Source organism: Salmo salar, chromosome ssa07 (genome assembly GCF_905237065.1).
Source record: "Salmo salar chromosome ssa07, Ssal_v3.1, whole genome shotgun sequence".
NCBI classification, from domain to species: Eukaryota; Metazoa; Chordata; class Actinopteri; order Salmoniformes; family Salmonidae; genus Salmo; species Salmo salar.
In genome coordinates this window covers 24233768-24251199 of record NC_059448.1, presented here as the reverse complement: position 1 = coordinate 24251199, position 17432 = coordinate 24233768, and the positions used below count along the sequence as shown (strand labels likewise).

Here is a 17432-nt window from a genome sequence, read left to right as displayed (position 1 = left end):
AATCCATCGTGCAGTCATCTTGGTAATCCTCCATTTAACAAAATAAATATAAATGCACCTATTTATGTCTACATTCGTTTATGACACGTTTATTCTATTACAGACACCTGAGTGCATACTTTTAAATTGTATTATGTTAGCTAAACATACAAATAAAACAATGAAAAGTATATTTAAAGTATTTTTTTAGAGAGTACTAATGTTACTGTCCCCACTACAACGACAAAAATACTTAAATACATGTACTTTTTTTCTTGAAACATTTCACTGAAATATTGTGGAATTCCATTCATTCCTACGGAGGACTGCTCCGAATGGGAAGTGACAATATGGCCGACTGTTTGCTCCAAAGCCTCTCAATGGCCATTTGCAATCAAGGGTTTGTGTACATTATTGATCGTATCCAATTACGTAGTCCTTCTCAGTATGGAGAGAGAAAAGAAAAACCTCGTTGGCCACGAATTCCCTCTGCTGAAATAAGGGAATGCTCGATATCTTTATTTTTTGGAGATTTAAGGGTAGGTACGCTAGCTAACGAAACAATAAGTGAGTGTAATTTGAAGCCTGACTGAAGTTTGCTCGCTGCGAATGGATTTCATGCCCCCTTTTGTTTTGCCAGCTACTGTAGCTAGCAGCTAACGTTACTGTAGCAACCTAGCTAGCCTCCATCGATTTTACATACGTGGATAATGTTGGTCAAATTGTTAGCTAGCAAAATCTTGGATATGCATTATTTTTCGGTATATTTTCATTTGATCAGCGAGAGTGTAAGATACTTTGTAACTTTAAGGGGCTACTTAACGTCAGTTAAGAAATTATGATGTCATCAGTCATGTCTTTGCCATGGTCCATGATTTTTACTGGGTGATCCCAATGTCTGGCACTGATACAACCTCTGAGTAGATGCCTTTATGTCGTAAATTAAGTTTACTCAACTCCACGATATCATAGTACAGGTATCAAAATTAGAGCTAGAATGTGTGATCACAATATTGGATATGGTAAGAATACCACTGAAGTTACGAGTTGTTTATAGATAAAAGTGGTAGACATTGACACCAAATATTGTTTACAAAGTTACAGAGCATCAATAACTAATCATCATATTCCCCTGACTAGGATCCTTCTTCAGTGGTTATCAGGAGTGTGATCTAAAGATGGCATCACGATCCAGCCCAGTTGACTTTTCTAATCTTCTTGACAGTTACTGTCAACAACACTGAGCCAAGAAGGAGCAGTTCAATCATGCCCTCAACACAGAAGAACCCATTGGGCTTTGGCGAGCGACGAAAGCTGGACATCTCTCAACCTTTGCAGCCTTGAAGGAGGCTGGTGGTGTTGCCCTCGAACACAACTTGGATTGTGTGTTTGGACTCTGCAGCAGTCACCAGTTCACCTCTTGGATATAGATGGAGGACCATGTCTGCTTGTGAGTCTGTTTGACCCGACATCCTGACAGGAGCACTGTCTGAGGAAAAGCAAACATGTCCCTTTCAGTGAGTAGAAATCGTGTATGTGTGACGTTTGTGTGTGTGTGTGTGTGTGTGTGTGTGCACGCTTTTGTATGAAAGATGGTGGATAAAGCGGGCACAGATGGAAAGGCACCCAACTGGTGATATGGCACTATACTGCTGTTTCAATCCAGGGTACTGTTTGAATACTCAAAAAAACCGCATGATCCTTTCTTCTTTGGGAGAATCATCATGACGTAACTGGAGCGGGTGTGTTTAAGGACATTTGGCTGAAGTGAACCCTTCGTTTTTCCCATCATATACTGTCAAATCAGTGATTACATCATTCAGGGAAGGGAGGGAATGAATGGATGCGTTTTTAAGTAGTTGAACATTGTCCTGGCTTCCCTCCACTGGTGTTTGAGTAGAGCTCTCATCATTGGTCGGTGTGCAAACCCTTGCAATGTGTTTTGCAACCTAAAACAAAAATCTAATTGGACAATCAGACACTGTTTCACTTTGTTTGAAAACGTTTCCTTGAGACTGAACATGGCCCGGGGCTCAGGTTGTCTCTCTATAGCCAATCCCCAGGGGGTTAGGGCTTTGAAAAGGAGAAGATGATAGGAGGGCCAAGGGAAGGCAATTAAACCCCAAACTAGAGACAGATGTTGCCTGCCTCCCTCCCTTCCTTTTCTCATTAACATTTACTCCTCTTGTCTTTTAAATAATTGACCTCCCTCCTCTCACTGTCTCTATTCTATTCCCCCTATAAGTAAGTAATGTGTGCGGTGACTGAATATGCAGTGATTCCGCACTTATATCAGTATGTATTTATTCATTATGTGACTGTGCTCTGAATGAGTCTCTCTCTCTCTCACACCACACTGTTTTGTTTTGCTCCCCCCACCCCATCTTTCTCTTCTATTCACTAAGACTGTTATACAAATAGCTATTCTCAATCTCTTTCTTTGGCATCAAGTCAATGAATTTGTCTATGTCCAGTCAGTATGTAGATGTGTGCTACCCAGTGGGAAGTCAGGCCATCTCTCTGTCTCTGCATGCATTTCTATCTTCAGTGTGTATGTACCTCTATGAGTAGGGCCCAGAGTTTTTCCAGACCACGTGTTAACTAGGATAGTGATGATTGTTTGTGAATCTCTCTTTATTTCTGAGTAATTATTGTGTAATAAGTGATTATTTTTTGTTGTTGGTTATACCTTTTTCGCTCTCCTCAGACGGTGCTGGCGAAGGCCCTGTTTGACAATGCAGCAGAGAGCCCTGAGGAGCTGGCCTTCCGGAAGGGAGACATCCTGATGGTTCTAGAACAGGAGCAGGGAGGGGGTCCTGGCTGGTGGCTCTGCTCCCTCCACGGGCGCCAGGGTATCGCCCCCGCCAACCGCCTCCGCCTCCTCCACACCGCCCCGGGGGCCGACTCCCGACCCCCCAGCCGCGTCCCCAGCGAGGACTCTGTGTACCTCTCCCCAGGCCCCCTAGCCCGCACGGCAGTCGCCACGGAGGATGTGGATGGGGTCTACCGCACCCCACCTAGCCTGGGGGAGGCCCTGTACCAGAGCCCAGGGGCGGTGCCTGTCGCCTCGAGACCAGGGGTCCTCCGGCAGGCCGAGCTAGGGGGTCGCCCCCGCTCCCGCTCCAGCTCCGGCACACGCCCCTGTCCCGATTGGGACGTTGGGGTGACGGGCCGCCCCCGCTCGCCCTCCCTCCGGTCCAGAGGTACAGACTCCGCTGGGAGCCTCTACCAGACCCCCTCCACCCCCACAGCTCTCGGGCCCCAGCACCACAGGGGTCTGGCTGGAGACCCTGGACCAGAGAATGTCTACCTGGCCCCCGGTGGGATTCCTCGGGCGGTGGGTCTAGCTCCAGAGGGGCCAGAGGACAACACTTACCTGGTCCCCAGGGAGACTGTAGCGGCGGTAGGCCACTCTGACGGCTGTTACCTGGTCCCCAGAGGGACGGTCCTGCCCAGCGAGGAGGTCTACCAGACCCCCACAGGAGGGTTAGTCGGGGGGGCTGTGTCGACCCAGGTTACCCCCATCACTACTAGGGTCCTGGAGGCTCAGAGCCTCACTCCTTCACAGATAAACGGGGGCGGGGGAGCCCCCCTTAAGCCCCTCACCCCTCAATCCAAAGTGGCACAGGACACCCCTCGGATGATGTACCAGACCCCCACCCCTGTGGGAGCAGGGATTCTCAGGACTCCACCCGTCCTCGCACGGGGATCCCCCAAACCTCAGCTGAAAGGGGCGACCCCCAAAACCCCAGGGACCCCCGGTGGTCATGGTGGAGTGCCCTCCACCCCTCCCATCACCAGGGGGAAGCTAGCTCCTGCTGCCCCCCTCAGGGGTTCCCCCTTGCTGGCCAGAGCAGGACAGGGACAAGGCCGGGTGCCTGGATCCCCAAACTTTGCTCGTAAGCCCCCTCCTCCAGCCCCTCCAGTGAGGGGGGTAACCAGAAAAGACTTGCCCCAATCTGTAACCCCTGTATCCACCTCTCAGCCTGCCCTCTCCACCCCCCAGTCGACTCCTGTACTCCAGCACCAAGAGAGCAAAGATGGAAGGATGGCGTCGGATGAAAAGAAGCAGAATGGGCAGAATAAGAAACGCGAGGACGGAAAGTGTGCAGATCCTGATGACGACAGCCTCGATGAACAGGTAAGAGAGAAAGGGAAGACCTTTCCAAGTTCAATATCCCTGCTCTCTTTCCTGCCCCTCTTCTTCCATCTCTTTCTCTCCACAATCTGTCATGATTAGGCCCAGAGTTTCTCCCTGTCATGTAGTCAGGGAAACGGCAATGCTAGTTCACCACTAACCACGTTTCCATCCACAGTTTTAGTGCGAGGAAAGTCATACCGTTTTAAGAAGAAACAAAATCAAAACAGCTGTGATGGAAACAGGACGTTTCGGTATTAACTTGATAAATGCAGACAGATAATTTGTTCGTTCGACAGGGTGGAATCTTTTTGTGTCGGTAAAATTAATTATATGAGAAATGGCGGTGGAAACTCCTTTTTTTTTTAATGCGCAAATATTGATATAAAAACCATCATATCGAAGTGAACTTGGAGTCACACGATGATATGGTGTGCGGATTTTTTGAATATTCGCATGAAAATGTGTCGCCAATTGGATGGAAACCTAGCTTATGTGAACTATATATCTGACATTGTGACCTTGTGCTTATAACAAGCGTATAACAGTCTTATAACATGCTGTCTTGTGGTCTGCCTGGTCTACTAGGTGTATGATACTCCTCCCAGCAGTAGGTGGCAGCGGCCAGCCCCAGCAGCGCTGTCTGACGATGACAGCATCTACAACACCCCCCGCTCCCTTCCCCCACACACTGACCTAGAGTCAGAGGTAAGTCACGATCCATCCTCTACAGTACAGAGACCATCGGTCTCTCTCTCTCTCTCTCTCTCTCTCTCTCTCTCTCACTCTGTATTTCTCTCTCCCCCTCTATTTATTTGTCCCCCCCAGCTCTCAACTTTCCCTCACCTGTTCTTCCCTGCCTCGGCCTCTCCCTTTCCGCCTCACCCCCCCCACCCCTCCCTCCCGAACCCCCTCTTTCTCTCTCAGCTCTCAACTTTCCTCCACCTGTTCCTTCCTCCCACGGCCCCGCTCTCTGTGTCACACCTGTTTCGCTGACTGCTGCAATCCAGTCTGTCTGGTCTGAATACTGCTGCTGCTATTTTCTCCCTGTCACACCCAGCTGTTTATACTGCAGTGGGAATGTGTAAGCCAGGCTATACAATCTCCTCCTCTTTTCTCCCCCCTAGAATATACATCTATAACAAACAGTACTAATGACCTTAGAATGACTGATTTCGAATGACTTCAAGAACAATGACAGTAATGGTAGAGCTTTTTCTCTCTCTCCTTCCGTCTCTCAGGTCTATGATGTTCCCACCATCATACTTAGCACATCGTCAGAGCCCCAGCAGCAGACTGTCAACGTCCCAACGTCTGTTGTTACTGATGAATCGGAGGAGGACGTTTACAGCCTCCCAACCCTTCCTGGCCTACCCCTGGGCCTGGGGGACATGTCCACCATCGCCCCCCTGGAGGGGACGGAGCACGGCCAGGTCTACTCTGTCCCCGGCTCAGGGAAGAGGGCTCTGCTTGGGCTAGGCGAGGGCAGTGACCCGGGGTCCACCACCGAGCCGGACTGTGGCGTCTATGACATGCCGGCTCTCACCCTTGACGTCTTGCCCTCTTCGACGATGTCAACGTCTTCGTCCACGCGTCGGTTATCTGTATCCAGTAATGGGTCTGGTGACGTCCAATGGAGGAACTCGCTTTCGGGCCTTGTCCAATCGGTGCTTAGCTCTGCCTCGGGTGCCCCTGCGTCCTCGAGGGACCTGGCAACCTCACTGGCTGAGATCCTGTCCGTCTGGAAGTCGAGTCAACCCGACGAGGTCCCTCCCCCTCTCCAACAGGCTTGGGCCCGCCTCTCAGACCTACTTCCTGCTTTGTCCGCCGGTGGCCACGGCCCTCCGTCGGATACTCTTCTCTCTATGGTCCAACGAGCGCTGGAGGACTCCACCATCCTATTTCAGACCCAGGGGCGGCCCCGCCTCCCTTCCCAGGACTCCCTCTCCCGAAGACCCCTACCCGCCCTGCCCGTAGCCGAGGTGAAACCAGTAGGGAGCAGTATGGGACCACGCAAGGGTAGCTGGATCCAGGAGAGACCCTTACCCCCCACCCCCCAGCCGGCGTTCCCCCTGCCCCCCGCACAACCCTCCACTGTGACCATGTCCATCACTGTGGGGCAGAGCGACGGAGAGGAGGGGGTGGGGAATGAGTACGCAGGAATAGGTCTGACACCCGCCCCGGCACCACTTCCTCTTGGAGACAGTGTGGGATACGTGAAACTGCAGGTCAGTCTTGCTGGCACTTGTCTGCATTTTCCATTGCGTTTTACTCATTAAGCAGACACCTTTATTTAATAAGTGCGCTTGCTGGATTGTTTTATCCAGTTGTTTTAATAGACCGTATCTGATGTCGGGGCCCATAGCTGTGTGTGTAAAAGTGATGTATCTATCTCTTTTCCTCCCCAGGGAAAGCCAGAGCCTCCCTCAGATGCCCGGACAGAGAATAGGTCAAACCAGACCCTTCACACCACAGAGCCTAGGGTAAAACACACAATCGTTCTCACACCACACGTACTGTCCAATTGTCACACAAACGCTCACACAATCTCATTCTCTCACACACACTCCGTTTTAACACCAATCACCACACAACATTCTAATTTTCACACCACGTTCGCTCACTACGCTCTCAGATGAATCATTGATTCTGTTTGTGTGTTTACTGATGAGCTCCTACCAATGTTCCCTTATTTTTTGGGGCACTGAGATCAATTCTAGGTCTTGTGAGCGGAAACTTGAACGTTGTAAGAATTGCATTGTGTTGTATGATGCAAGAAACCACTTTATAAAATCAATTATTATTACCAAACAGAGAATTTGGCTTATTTGCATATTCAAGCCTGGCTTGAATATGCAAAAACACTGCCCCTTTTTTTAACATGCGCTTTTTACCTGACTGGCTTTTTGAAATGTAGCCTATACGTTTTGTGCTCTTGTAGGAAGCAGTAACTCCACAAAGCTGACCTATACTTCTCTGTAACTAGGCTAATAACTTGCTAACTAGCAAAGAATGTCAACAAATGTGTATACTACGCTCTGATCTGAAAAGCGCATTCACTCGCGGGTGATTCAAAGCTCTTCAAATCAAATTTTATTGGTCCCATGCACATGGTTAGCAGATGTTAATGCGAGTCTAGCGAAATGCTTGTGCTTCTAGTTCCGACCATGCAGTAATAGCTAACAAGTAATATAACCTAACAATTCCACAACAACTACCTTATATACACACAAGTGTAAAGTAATGAATAAGAATGTGTACATATAAATATATGGATGAGTGATGGCCGTGCTGCATAGGCAAGATGCAGTAGATGGTATAGAGTACTGTGTATATACATATGAGATGAGTCATGTAGGGTATGTAAACATTATATAAAGTGCCATTGTTTAAAGTGACTAGTGATACATTTATTACATCCACTTTTTTTATTATTAAAGTGGCTACAGATTTGAGTCAGTATGTTGGCTGCAGCCACTCAGTGTTAGTGATGGCTGTTTAACAGTCTGATGGCATTGAGATAGAAGCTGTTTTTCAGTCTCTCGGTCCCAGCTTTGATGCACCTGTACTGACCTCGCTTTCTGGATGATAGCGGGGTGAACAGGCAGTGGCTCGGGTGGTTGTTGTCCTTGATGATCTTTTTGGCCTTCCTGTGACATCGGGTGGTGTAGGTGTCCTGGACGGCAGGTAGTTTGCCCCCGGTGATGCATTGTGCAGACCTCACTACCCTCTGGAGAGCCTTATGGTTGAGGGCGGTGCAGTTGCCATACCAGGCGGTGACACAGCCCGACAGGATGCTCTCGATTGTGCATCTGTAAAAGTTTGTGAGTGTTTTCGGTGACAAGCCAAATTTCTTCAGCCTCCTGAGGTTGAAGAGGTGCTGTTGCGCCTTCAACACCGCACTGTCTGTGTGGGTCGTCCATTTCAGTTTGTCCGTGATGTGTACGCCGAGGAACTTACAACTTTCCACCTTCTCCACTACTGTCCCGTCGATGTGGATAGGGGGTGCTGCCTAAGCTGTTTCCTGAAGTCCACGATCATCTCCTTTGTTTTGTTGACGTTGAATGTGAGGTTATTTACCTGACACCACACTCCGAGGCCCCTCTCCTCCTCCCTGTAGGCCACAGTCACCTTGCCATGATTAAAAGCAGTGGTTCGCGCTTTCAGTTTTGCGCGAATGCTGCCCTCAATCCACGGTTTCTGTTTTGGGGAAGGTTTTAATAGTCACAGTGGGTACAACATCACTGATGCATTTGCTAATAAACTCGCTCACCGAATCCGCGTATACATCAATGTTGTTGTCTGAGGCTATCCGGAACAAACCCCAGTCTACGTGATCGAAGTAATCTTGAAGCGTTGAATCAGATTGGTCAGACCAAAGTTGAACAGACCTGAGCACTGTCTATGGGCTGGGAGCAACAAAATGGAGTGGTGGTCAGATTTGCCGAAGGGAGGGAGAGGGAGGGCTTTGTATTACATTTACATTACATTTAAGTCATTTAGCAGACGCTCTTATCCAGAGCGACTTACAAAATGGTGCATTCACCTTATGATATCCAGTGGAACAACCACTTTACAATAGTGCATCTAAATCTTTTAAGGGGGGGGGTTAGAAGGATTACTTTATCCTATCCTAGGTATTCCTTAACCTGTTAGGGCTAGGGGGCAGTATTGACACGGCTGGATAAAAAACATACCCGATTTAATCTGGTTACCACTCCTACCCAGTAACTAGAATATGCATATACTTATTACATATGGATAGAAAACACCCTAAATTTTCTAAAACTGTTTGAATGGTGTCTGTGAGTATAACAGAACTCAAATGGCAGGTCAAAACCTGAGAGATTCCTTTACAGGAAGTGGCCTGTCTGACCATTTGTTGAACTTCTTTTCCATCTCTATCATTTACTAAGGATCTCTGCTCTAACGTGACACTTCCCACGTCGTCCATAGGCGCTCAGAGCCCGGGAAAAAACAGAATGTCGTCATTCCAGCCCCAGGCTGAAACACATTATCGCCTTTCTCAAGTGGCCGATCAAGGGACACTGGCTTATGCGCGTGACCCCGACCGCCCCCGCCTTTGGGATTTTTTCCTCTGTTTGCCGAAAAGGAGATTCCCTGTCGGAATATTATCGCTTTTCTACGAGAAAAATGTAGTAAAAATTGATTTTAAACAGCGGTTGACATGCTTCGAAGTACGGTAATGGAATACTTAGAATTTTGTCACGAATTGGGCCATGCGCGTGACACTTCTTTACTATTTCGGATAGTGTCTGGAACGCACGAACAAAACACCGCTATTCGGATATAACGATGGATTATTTTGGACCAAACCAACATTTGTTATTGAAGTAGCAGTCCTGGGTGTGTATTCTGACGAAGACAACAAAAGGTAATGAAACTTTTATAATAGTAAATATGATTATGGTGAGTGCTAAACTTGCCGGGTGTCTAAATAGCGAGCCCGTGATGCCTGGGCTATGTACTTAGAATATTGCAAAATGTGCTTTCACCAAAAAGCTATTTTATAATCGGACATATCGAGTGCATAGAGGAGGTCTGTATCTATAATTCTTAAAATAATTGTTATGCTTTTTGTGAACGTTTATCGTGAGTAATTTAGTAAAATGTTAGCGAATTCCCCGGAAGTTTGCGGGGGGTATGCTAGTTCTGAACGTCACATGCTAATGTAAAAAGCTGGTTTTTGATATAAATATGAACTTGATTGAACAAAACATGCATGTATTGTATAACATAATGTCCTAGGGTTGTCATCTGATGAAGATCATCAAAGGTGAGTGCTGCATTTAGCTGTCTTCTGGGTTTTGGTGACATTATATGCTGGCTTGAAAAATGGGTGTCTGATTATTTCTGGCTTGGTACTCTGCTGACATAATCTAATGTTTTGCTTTCGTTGTAAAGCCTTTTTGAAATCGGACAGTGTGGTTAGATTAACGAGAGTCTTGTCTTTAAATGGCTGTAAAATAGTCATATGTTTGAGAAATTGAAGTAATAGGATTTTTAACGTTTTGAAAATCGCGCCACAGGATAGCAGTGGCTGTTACGTAGGTGGGACGAATTCGTCCCGCCTAGCCTAGAGAGGTTAAAGAGGTGGGGTTTCAGGTGTCTCCGGAAGGTGGTGATTGACTCCGCTGTCCTGGCGTCGTGAGGGAGCTTGTTCCACCATTGGGGTGCCAGAGCAGCGAACAGTTTTGACTGGGCTGAGCGGGAACTGTGCTTCCTCAGAGGTAGGGGGGCCAGCAGGCCAGTGGTGGATGAACGCAGTGCCCTTGTTTGGGTGTAGGGCCTGATCAGAGCCTGAAGGTATGGAGGTGCCGTTCCCTTCACAGCTCCGTAGGCAATCACCATGGTCTTGTAGCGGATGCGAGCTTCAACTGGAAGCCAGTGGAGAGAGCGGAGGAGCGGGGTGACGTGAGAAAACTTGGGAAGGTTGAACACCAGACGGGCTGCGGCGTTCTGGATGAGTTGTAGGGGTTTAATGGCACAGGCAGGGAGCCCAGCCAACAGCGAGTTGCAGTAATCCAGACGGGAGATGACAAGTGCCTGGATTAGGACCTGCGCCGCTTCCTGTGTGAGGCAGGGTCGTACTCTGCGAATGTTGTAGAGCATGAACCTACAGGATCGGGTCACCGCCTTGATGTTAGTGGAGAACGACAGGGTGTTGTCCAGGATCACGCCAAGGTTCTTAGCACTCTGGGAGGAGGACACAAGGGAGTTGTCAACCGTGATGGCGAGATCATGGAACGGGCAGTCCTTCCCCGGGAGGAAGAGCAGCTCCGTCTTGCCGAGGTTCAGCTTGAGCTGGTGATCCGTCATCCACACTGATATGTCTGACAGACATGCAGAGATGCGATTCGCCGCCTGGTTATCAGAAGGGGGGAAAGGAGAAGATTAATTGTGTGTCGTCTGCATAGCAATGATAGGAGAGACCATGTGAGGATATGACAGAGCCAAGTGACTTGGTGTATAGCGAGAATAGGAGAGGGCCTAGAACAGAGCCCTGGGGGACACCAGTGGTGAGAGCGCATGGTGCGGAGACAGATTCTCGCCACGCCACCTGGTAGGAGCGACCTGTCAGGTAGGACGCAATCCAAGCGTGGGCCGCGCCGGAGATGCCCAACTCGGAGAGGGTGGAGAGGAGGATCTGATGGTTCACAGTATCAAAGGCAGCAGATAGGTCTAGAAGGATGAGAGCAGAGGAGAGAGAGTTAGCTTTAGCAGTGCGGAGAGCCTCCGTGACACAGAGAAGAGCAGTCTCAGTTGAATGCCCAGTCTTGAAACCTGACTGATTAGGATCAAGAAGGTCATTCTGAGAGAGATAGCAGGAGAGCTGGCCAAGGACGGCACGTTCAAGAGTTTTGGAGAGAAAAGAAAGAAGGGATACTGGTCTGTAGTTGTTGACATCGGAGGGATCGAGTTTAGGTTTTTTTCAGAAGGGGTGCAACTCTCGCTCTCTTGAAGACGGAAGGGACGTAGCCAGCGGTCAAGGATGAGTTGATGAGCGAGGTGAGGAAGGGGAGAAGGTCTCCGGAAATGGTCTGGAGAAGAGAGGAGGGGATAGGGTCAAGTGGGCAGGTTGTTGGGCGGCCGGCCGTCACAAGACGCGAGATTTCATCTGGAGAGAGAGGGGAGAAAGAGGTCAAAGCACAGGGTAGGGCAGTGTGAGCAGGACCAGCGGTGTCGTTTGACTTAGCAAACGAGGATCGGATATCGTCAACCTTCTTTTCAAAATGGTTGACGAAGTCATCCGCAGAGAGGGAGGAGGGGGGGGAGGGGGAGGAGGATTCAGGAGGGAGGAGAAGGTAGCAAAGAGCTTCCTAGGGTTAGAGGCAGATGCTTGGAATTTAGAGTGGTAGAAAGTGGCTTTAGCAGCAGAGACAGAAGAGGAGAATGTAGAGAGGAGTGAGTGAAAGGATGCCAGGTCCGCAGGGGAGGCGAGTTTTCCTCCATTTCCGCTCGGCTGCCCGGAGCCTTGTTCTGTGAGCTCGTAGTGAGTCGTCGAGCCACGGAGCAGGAGGGGAGGACCGAGCCGGCCTGGAGGATAGGGGACAGAGAAAATCAAAGGATGCAGAAAGGGAGGAGAGGAGGGTTGAGGAGGCAGAATCAGGAGATAGGTTGGAGAAGGTTTGAGCAGAGGGAAGAGATGATAGGATGGAAGAGGAGAGAGTAGCGGGAGAGAGAGAGCGAAGGTTGGGACGGCGCAATACCATCCGAGTAGGGGCAGAGTGAGAAGTGTTGGATGAGAGCAAGAGGGAAAAGGATACAAGGTACTGGTCGGAGATTTGGAGGGGAGTTGCAATGAGATTAGTGGAAGAACAGCATCTAGTAAAGATGAGGTCAAGCGTATTGCCTGCCTTGTGAGTAGGGGGGGAAGGTGAGAGGGTGAGGTCAAAAGAGGAGAGGAGTGGAAAGAAGGAGGCAGAGAGGAATGAGTCAAAGGTAGACGTGGGGAGGTTAAAGTCACCCAGAACTGTGAGAGGTGAGCCATCCTCAGGAAAGGAACTTATCAAAGCGTCAAGCTCATTGATGAACTCTCCAAGGGAACCTGGAGGGCGATAAATGATAAGGATGTTAAGCTTGAAAGGGCTGGTAACTGTGACAGCATGGAATTCAAATGAGGAGATAGACAGATGGGTCAGGGGAGAAAGAGAGAATGTCCACTTGGGAGAGATGAGGATTCCAGTGCCACCACCCCGCTGGCTCGATGCTCTAGGGGTATGCGAGAACACGTGGGCAGACGAAGAGAGAGCAGTAGGAGTAGCAGTGTTATCTGTGGTAATCCATGTTTCCGTCAGCGCCAGGAAGTCTAGGGACTGGAGGGTAGCATAGGCTGAGATGAACTCAGCCTTGTTGGCCGCAGACCGGCAGTTCCAGAGGCTGCCGGTGACCTGGAACTCCACGTGGGTCGTGCACGCTGGGACCACCAGGTTAGAGTGGCAGCGGCCACGCGGTGTGAAGCGTTTGTATGGCCTGTGCAGAGAGGAGAGAACAGGGATAGACAGACACATAGTTGACAAGCTACAGAAGTGTTGTTTCTTGTATTATTGTCTCCTGTGTCTTTAGAGAACTGTTTCACTTTGATATCCTTTTTCTTCTGTCCTGATTTTCTCTTTCTTTTCTTCTGTTAACTAGATATTCTTTGTTGTTCTTCGTTAGCTAGCTAGCTTCTTCCAAAAGAGTCCCTAGCAACTGCTTAGCAACTGGTAAACAATTCAGCTTGCTAAGATAACTACAATTTTATGAAAAATAGTTATTTTTCAAAAGCCTATCTTCTTTGTTTGTTGCTTGTTTTTTCTCCTATTCAGTCTTGCAGTTTTCTTTTGCTTTTTTCCGATGTACTTCACTCTAAAAACCATGTAAATTTCAATATTTGTAGGAGCTCATTTTTCAGCTGCTGCTGCTCAAATTGGAGTTCCGGAACATACTGTATGCGTCGCGGAAGTTAGAGTAGCAATGATCCAGAATGCTGCCAGCCCGGGTCGCGCATTCGATATGCTAATAAAATGTAGGGATCCTTGTTTTCAGATTAGCTTTGTTAAAATCCCCGTCTACAATAAATGCAGCCTCAGGATATGTGGTTTCCAGTTTACGTAGAGTCGAATGAAGTTCTTTCAGGGCCGTCAAAGTGTTTGCTTGGGGGGGATATATACGGCTGTGACGATAATCGAAGAGAATTCTCTTGGTAGTTATTGTGGTCGGCATTTGATTGTAAGGAATTCTAGGTCAGGTGAACAAAAGGACTTGAGTTCCTGTATGTTGTTATGATCACACCACGACTCGTTAATCATAAAGCATACAACCCCGCCCTTCTTCTTATCAGAGAGATGTTTGTTTCTGTCGGCGCGATGCGTGACGAAACCGGGTGTCTGTACCGACTCTGATAACGTATGCCGAGTGAGCCATGTTTCCTCTTGGGCTACCCCCGCCAATAGAATTCTACCCTGTTGAGCTCTGGCTCTGCCTTCAACAAAATCAGACTACATTTTGCAAAGTTAGATTTGTTTTGGTTTGTTGCATTGAAAAGTGTCTGTAATAATGTTGATTCGATCACAGAAAAAACATTGATCTATATAATGTCAACTAATGGGGCGGATTCAGTGAAGTTCAATCTCTGCTCAGCCTCGCATTTCTTCTGCGCGGCAGTCCTGGAGGAGGTGCGAGCGACCACACATGCGCTCGGCTTAGAGGGAGCGTTGGCTTGGACTGTCCTTCAGTCCAGTGAGTCAACATTGATCTACCTAACTGTAGGTTACATTGACAGTAAACCTGCTCTCTCTCTGCCCCTTTATCCAGTTTCAACCTGCCTGGATCAACTCAACTTGTTTACCTTAACAGTATCTCTCCCTAAATCTCACCGTTTCTCTCCTCCTACTGTTTTTATTCTCACTAAATCTCTAGGCTTAGGTTGCATCCACTTGTGTCACAGGCACGCAACAAGAGGTCATCTGTGATTCTAAGAATTTGACATAATCGACAATTGGGGCCCATGACACAATAAATGGCAGTTCCATGAGTGACAATGTTCATTCTTTACCCTTACAATGATGGCTCTATCTCACTCTCTCTTGTCTGTCTTTCTCTTTCTCTCCATCCAGTTGAGCCCCTCCCCTCCTCTGCCCGTCTCCCTCTCTCTGGAGGACTCAGAGTTGCTCTCCTTCTATTCTTCCCAGTCTCTGTCCCACCTCTCCTGTCTGGCCGATTCCATTGACGTGCTCTTCCGCACCGTGCAGGGGAACCAACCTCCCCGCGTCTTCGTTTCCCGAGGGAAGAGTTTGATCGTGACGGCACACAAGCTGGTGTTCATCGGGGACACGCTCTCCCGCCTCCTGACCTCTCCTGACCTCAGGGCAAAGGTCAGCACACATTTTATGACAGGGTTGTTTTCATTAGGGCACACTGTAGCAAAATGTTTTGAAACTGGAAAATGAAAACGAGTTAAGGTAGTCCCTCCCAGTTTCATTCAGTTTTTCTTCTGTTTGGTGCCTAATGAGCACGACGTTGCATTTAATTCCAAATGTAGGGTTTGATATGACATACAAAGATAAAGAACAGCTTGCAACATAATTCATATGAGATTTAGGTCAAGGTTTAAGGCATTAGGGACAAGATCATGGACTTTTAGTTAAGATGAAAATGCATATTGTCCTATGATGAATCCATAATCAATCTCTTTTTGTCTTTCTCTCTCCGTAGGTCACAACCTCAGGTGGGCATCTGTGTCAGGCCCTGAAGGCTGTCGTTGTGGCAACGAAGGGAGCAGCCCAGAACTACCCATCAGTCGCTGCCACCCAGGAAATGGTGGACTGCGTGGCCGAGCTGTCCCAGCATGCCGCAGGCTTCTCCGGCCTGCTGCAGCGCCTCGCGGAAATATCTTGACAATATTTCTTCAACGTCTCTTCTTATAACGTGTTTACAATACATTTTCTCTCTACTTTGAAATGCCTTAGTTGTTGTTACAATGTGTTATCTTTCGAATTGAACAGTTTGATGTTTGAAGTGAGGTTGAAACATTGAATTTCAGTCCAGAAGAACTGATCTGTGGCTCAAATTGTCACCCAGTTAGATTTTATGTGTGTTCTTGTATGTGTGTTGGTTGGCTTTTGGTTCTTTTAATACCTAGTCACTTCTGTGCTTTTGGTGCCAGGCACACTTTTCATCTTGTGTGTCCTGATGATTGATGAACGCTGTTCTTGTTTGAACCCTGTTCGTGACATTCAGTGTCCGTTGTGGGCCACTTTATTATTGGAGTCGGACTATTTCTGTTCGGTTGCCATTATTTTCTCTTACATTGAAATAACCGTTTCTTTTATTTTATCTTTGCATCCTTATTTATTGTAGGTAACCCTCCATCCCCCTCTCCAAAAATATAAATTGAGCCTCACATCCTGCTGTTGTTTGTTTAGTGCTATGGAGAAGAGCAGGGATAACTTGATGAAGGTGCAGATGGTGGGTCTGTATGTAAACGCCGTGGCAGCTTTACTGTGTGTTTCCGCCTGGGCTTGGTGTTGCATTTGAGAATCAAATGTAATAAAACAACACTTATTTTTTTTTTTTACTATAGGATGTAAACTATGGGAGTTTAAAAGATGTCTAAATCAGATCTGGGACCAGACCACTCTTTTACCCCCTGCAGTTTCCTACCTTGCAGTCTGGAAGACCGGGAGTGAAAAGAGGAAAATATGAGTGTTTAAACAGGATTGAGATATGATAGATGGCACGATTGAAAGAGAACCTGAGGGGTGTACTACTCTTGTGAAAGGGATAATGGTGGAGCAGTAGAGCGCTTAGTTGGTCATGTTCGTTCCTACGGTTAGGCCACCAAGTGGAAAACCAGTCTGCAAACTTTTACTTGTCTCCACCTGTCTCGCTTTTCATTCACTCGCTTGTCCCCCCCTCTCTTCTTTTCTCTTGATTTCCCACACGCATTTCACCTTTCGTCACACACGCTGGCTTTCCCACACAGCTCTAGGTACTAGTTTGGCCATATTCGTTCTTGGGCTACTCCTATCCAATCCTCTCAGATCCTAATAAGTGCATAAGGGTGTAAGGGATAATGGTTCATTTGGGATTGGGGAGCAGGCTTCTAGGCTTTCGTGTTGTTGAAAGGCACTACTTGCCCCTTCAAACTCAATGCTACCACCCACACCCTCACTAGTATTACTGTCTCAAAGTCTATGCAGCAGTGGTATGTTGGTGATAGGAGGATAAAATGAACAAAGATGCACCAGTGCCAAAAAAAGTATGAAGAACTTTCGCCAAGCTCTAGTGTTTTGCCTTTGAGCTCTTCCTAGTGGAAGGTAGCAGTATTTCTACAGAATACCTGCCTGCACAGCGCACACCACATCCATGGCCTGACAATAGAAAATAATCATCATAATAATAATTGTATTTATTGATAATTTTGTATTTGCTTTATGATCTGCTTGGCTTTAAGTTGCTTTATTTGTTATATGCACGTATTTAACAGGGATGTTTTCACTTCACACAGTGAATTACATTTTACTACAATAATGGTTCAAAAGAACAAGTGCTATAATAGTTTTTTTAGCCTTTTTTTTGTACCAGAATATATTTTTGAAAGTTTTTACCCTAAAGTGAATTTGTTGGTATTGACTCCATGGCTAAAAAAGCCATATGGATCTATCCAGTCTACACTTCATGAAAGTTGAACACTACAATGATGCCTGACTATGTTCCCCTCAAAAATGCACAAATACATTTGTACAATTACATTGATTGTTGTGTCTTGCTGTGGATTATTTCTGGTGAAAATATGTCTATATGTATTTTT

At 47.5% G+C, this 17432-nt stretch overlaps 1 protein-coding gene across 4 annotated transcripts; it reads left to right on the top strand.

Moving 5' to 3' along the window:
• The first annotated feature begins 380 nt into the window (after positions 1-380).
• Positions 381-17377, top strand: efs (embryonal Fyn-associated substrate). Of its 4 annotated transcripts, none has more exons than XM_014207029.2 (8): positions 381-518; positions 1120-1496; positions 2687-4120; positions 4706-4825; positions 5359-6345; positions 6526-6600; positions 14872-14994; positions 15335-17377. In XM_014207029.2, exons 2-8 carry the CDS (start codon positions 1485-1487, stop codon positions 15515-15517), a joined length of 2934 nt encoding a protein of 977 aa, XP_014062504.2. In that variant the 5' UTR covers positions 381-518; positions 1120-1484; the 3' UTR covers positions 15518-17377. The 4 variants fall into 4 exon arrangements, with proteins under 4 accessions (XP_014062504.2, XP_014062501.2, XP_014062502.2 ...); XM_014207026.2 differs by having other exon boundaries at positions 14737-14994; XM_014207027.2 differs by having other exon boundaries at positions 386-518; positions 1205-1496; positions 14737-14994.
• Positions 17378-17432: the final 55 nt, after the last annotated feature.

Coding starts and splice junctions, on each gene's coding strand:
- efs (XM_014207026.2), top strand. Junction 6,601..14,736: donor TTCACACCACAGAGCCTAGG/GTAAAACACACA, acceptor CTCTCCATCCAG/TTGAGCCCCTCCCCTCCTCT. Junction 14,995..15,334: donor CTCCTGACCTCAGGGCAAAG/GTCAGCACACAT, acceptor CTCTCTCCGTAG/GTCACAACCTCAGGTGGGCA.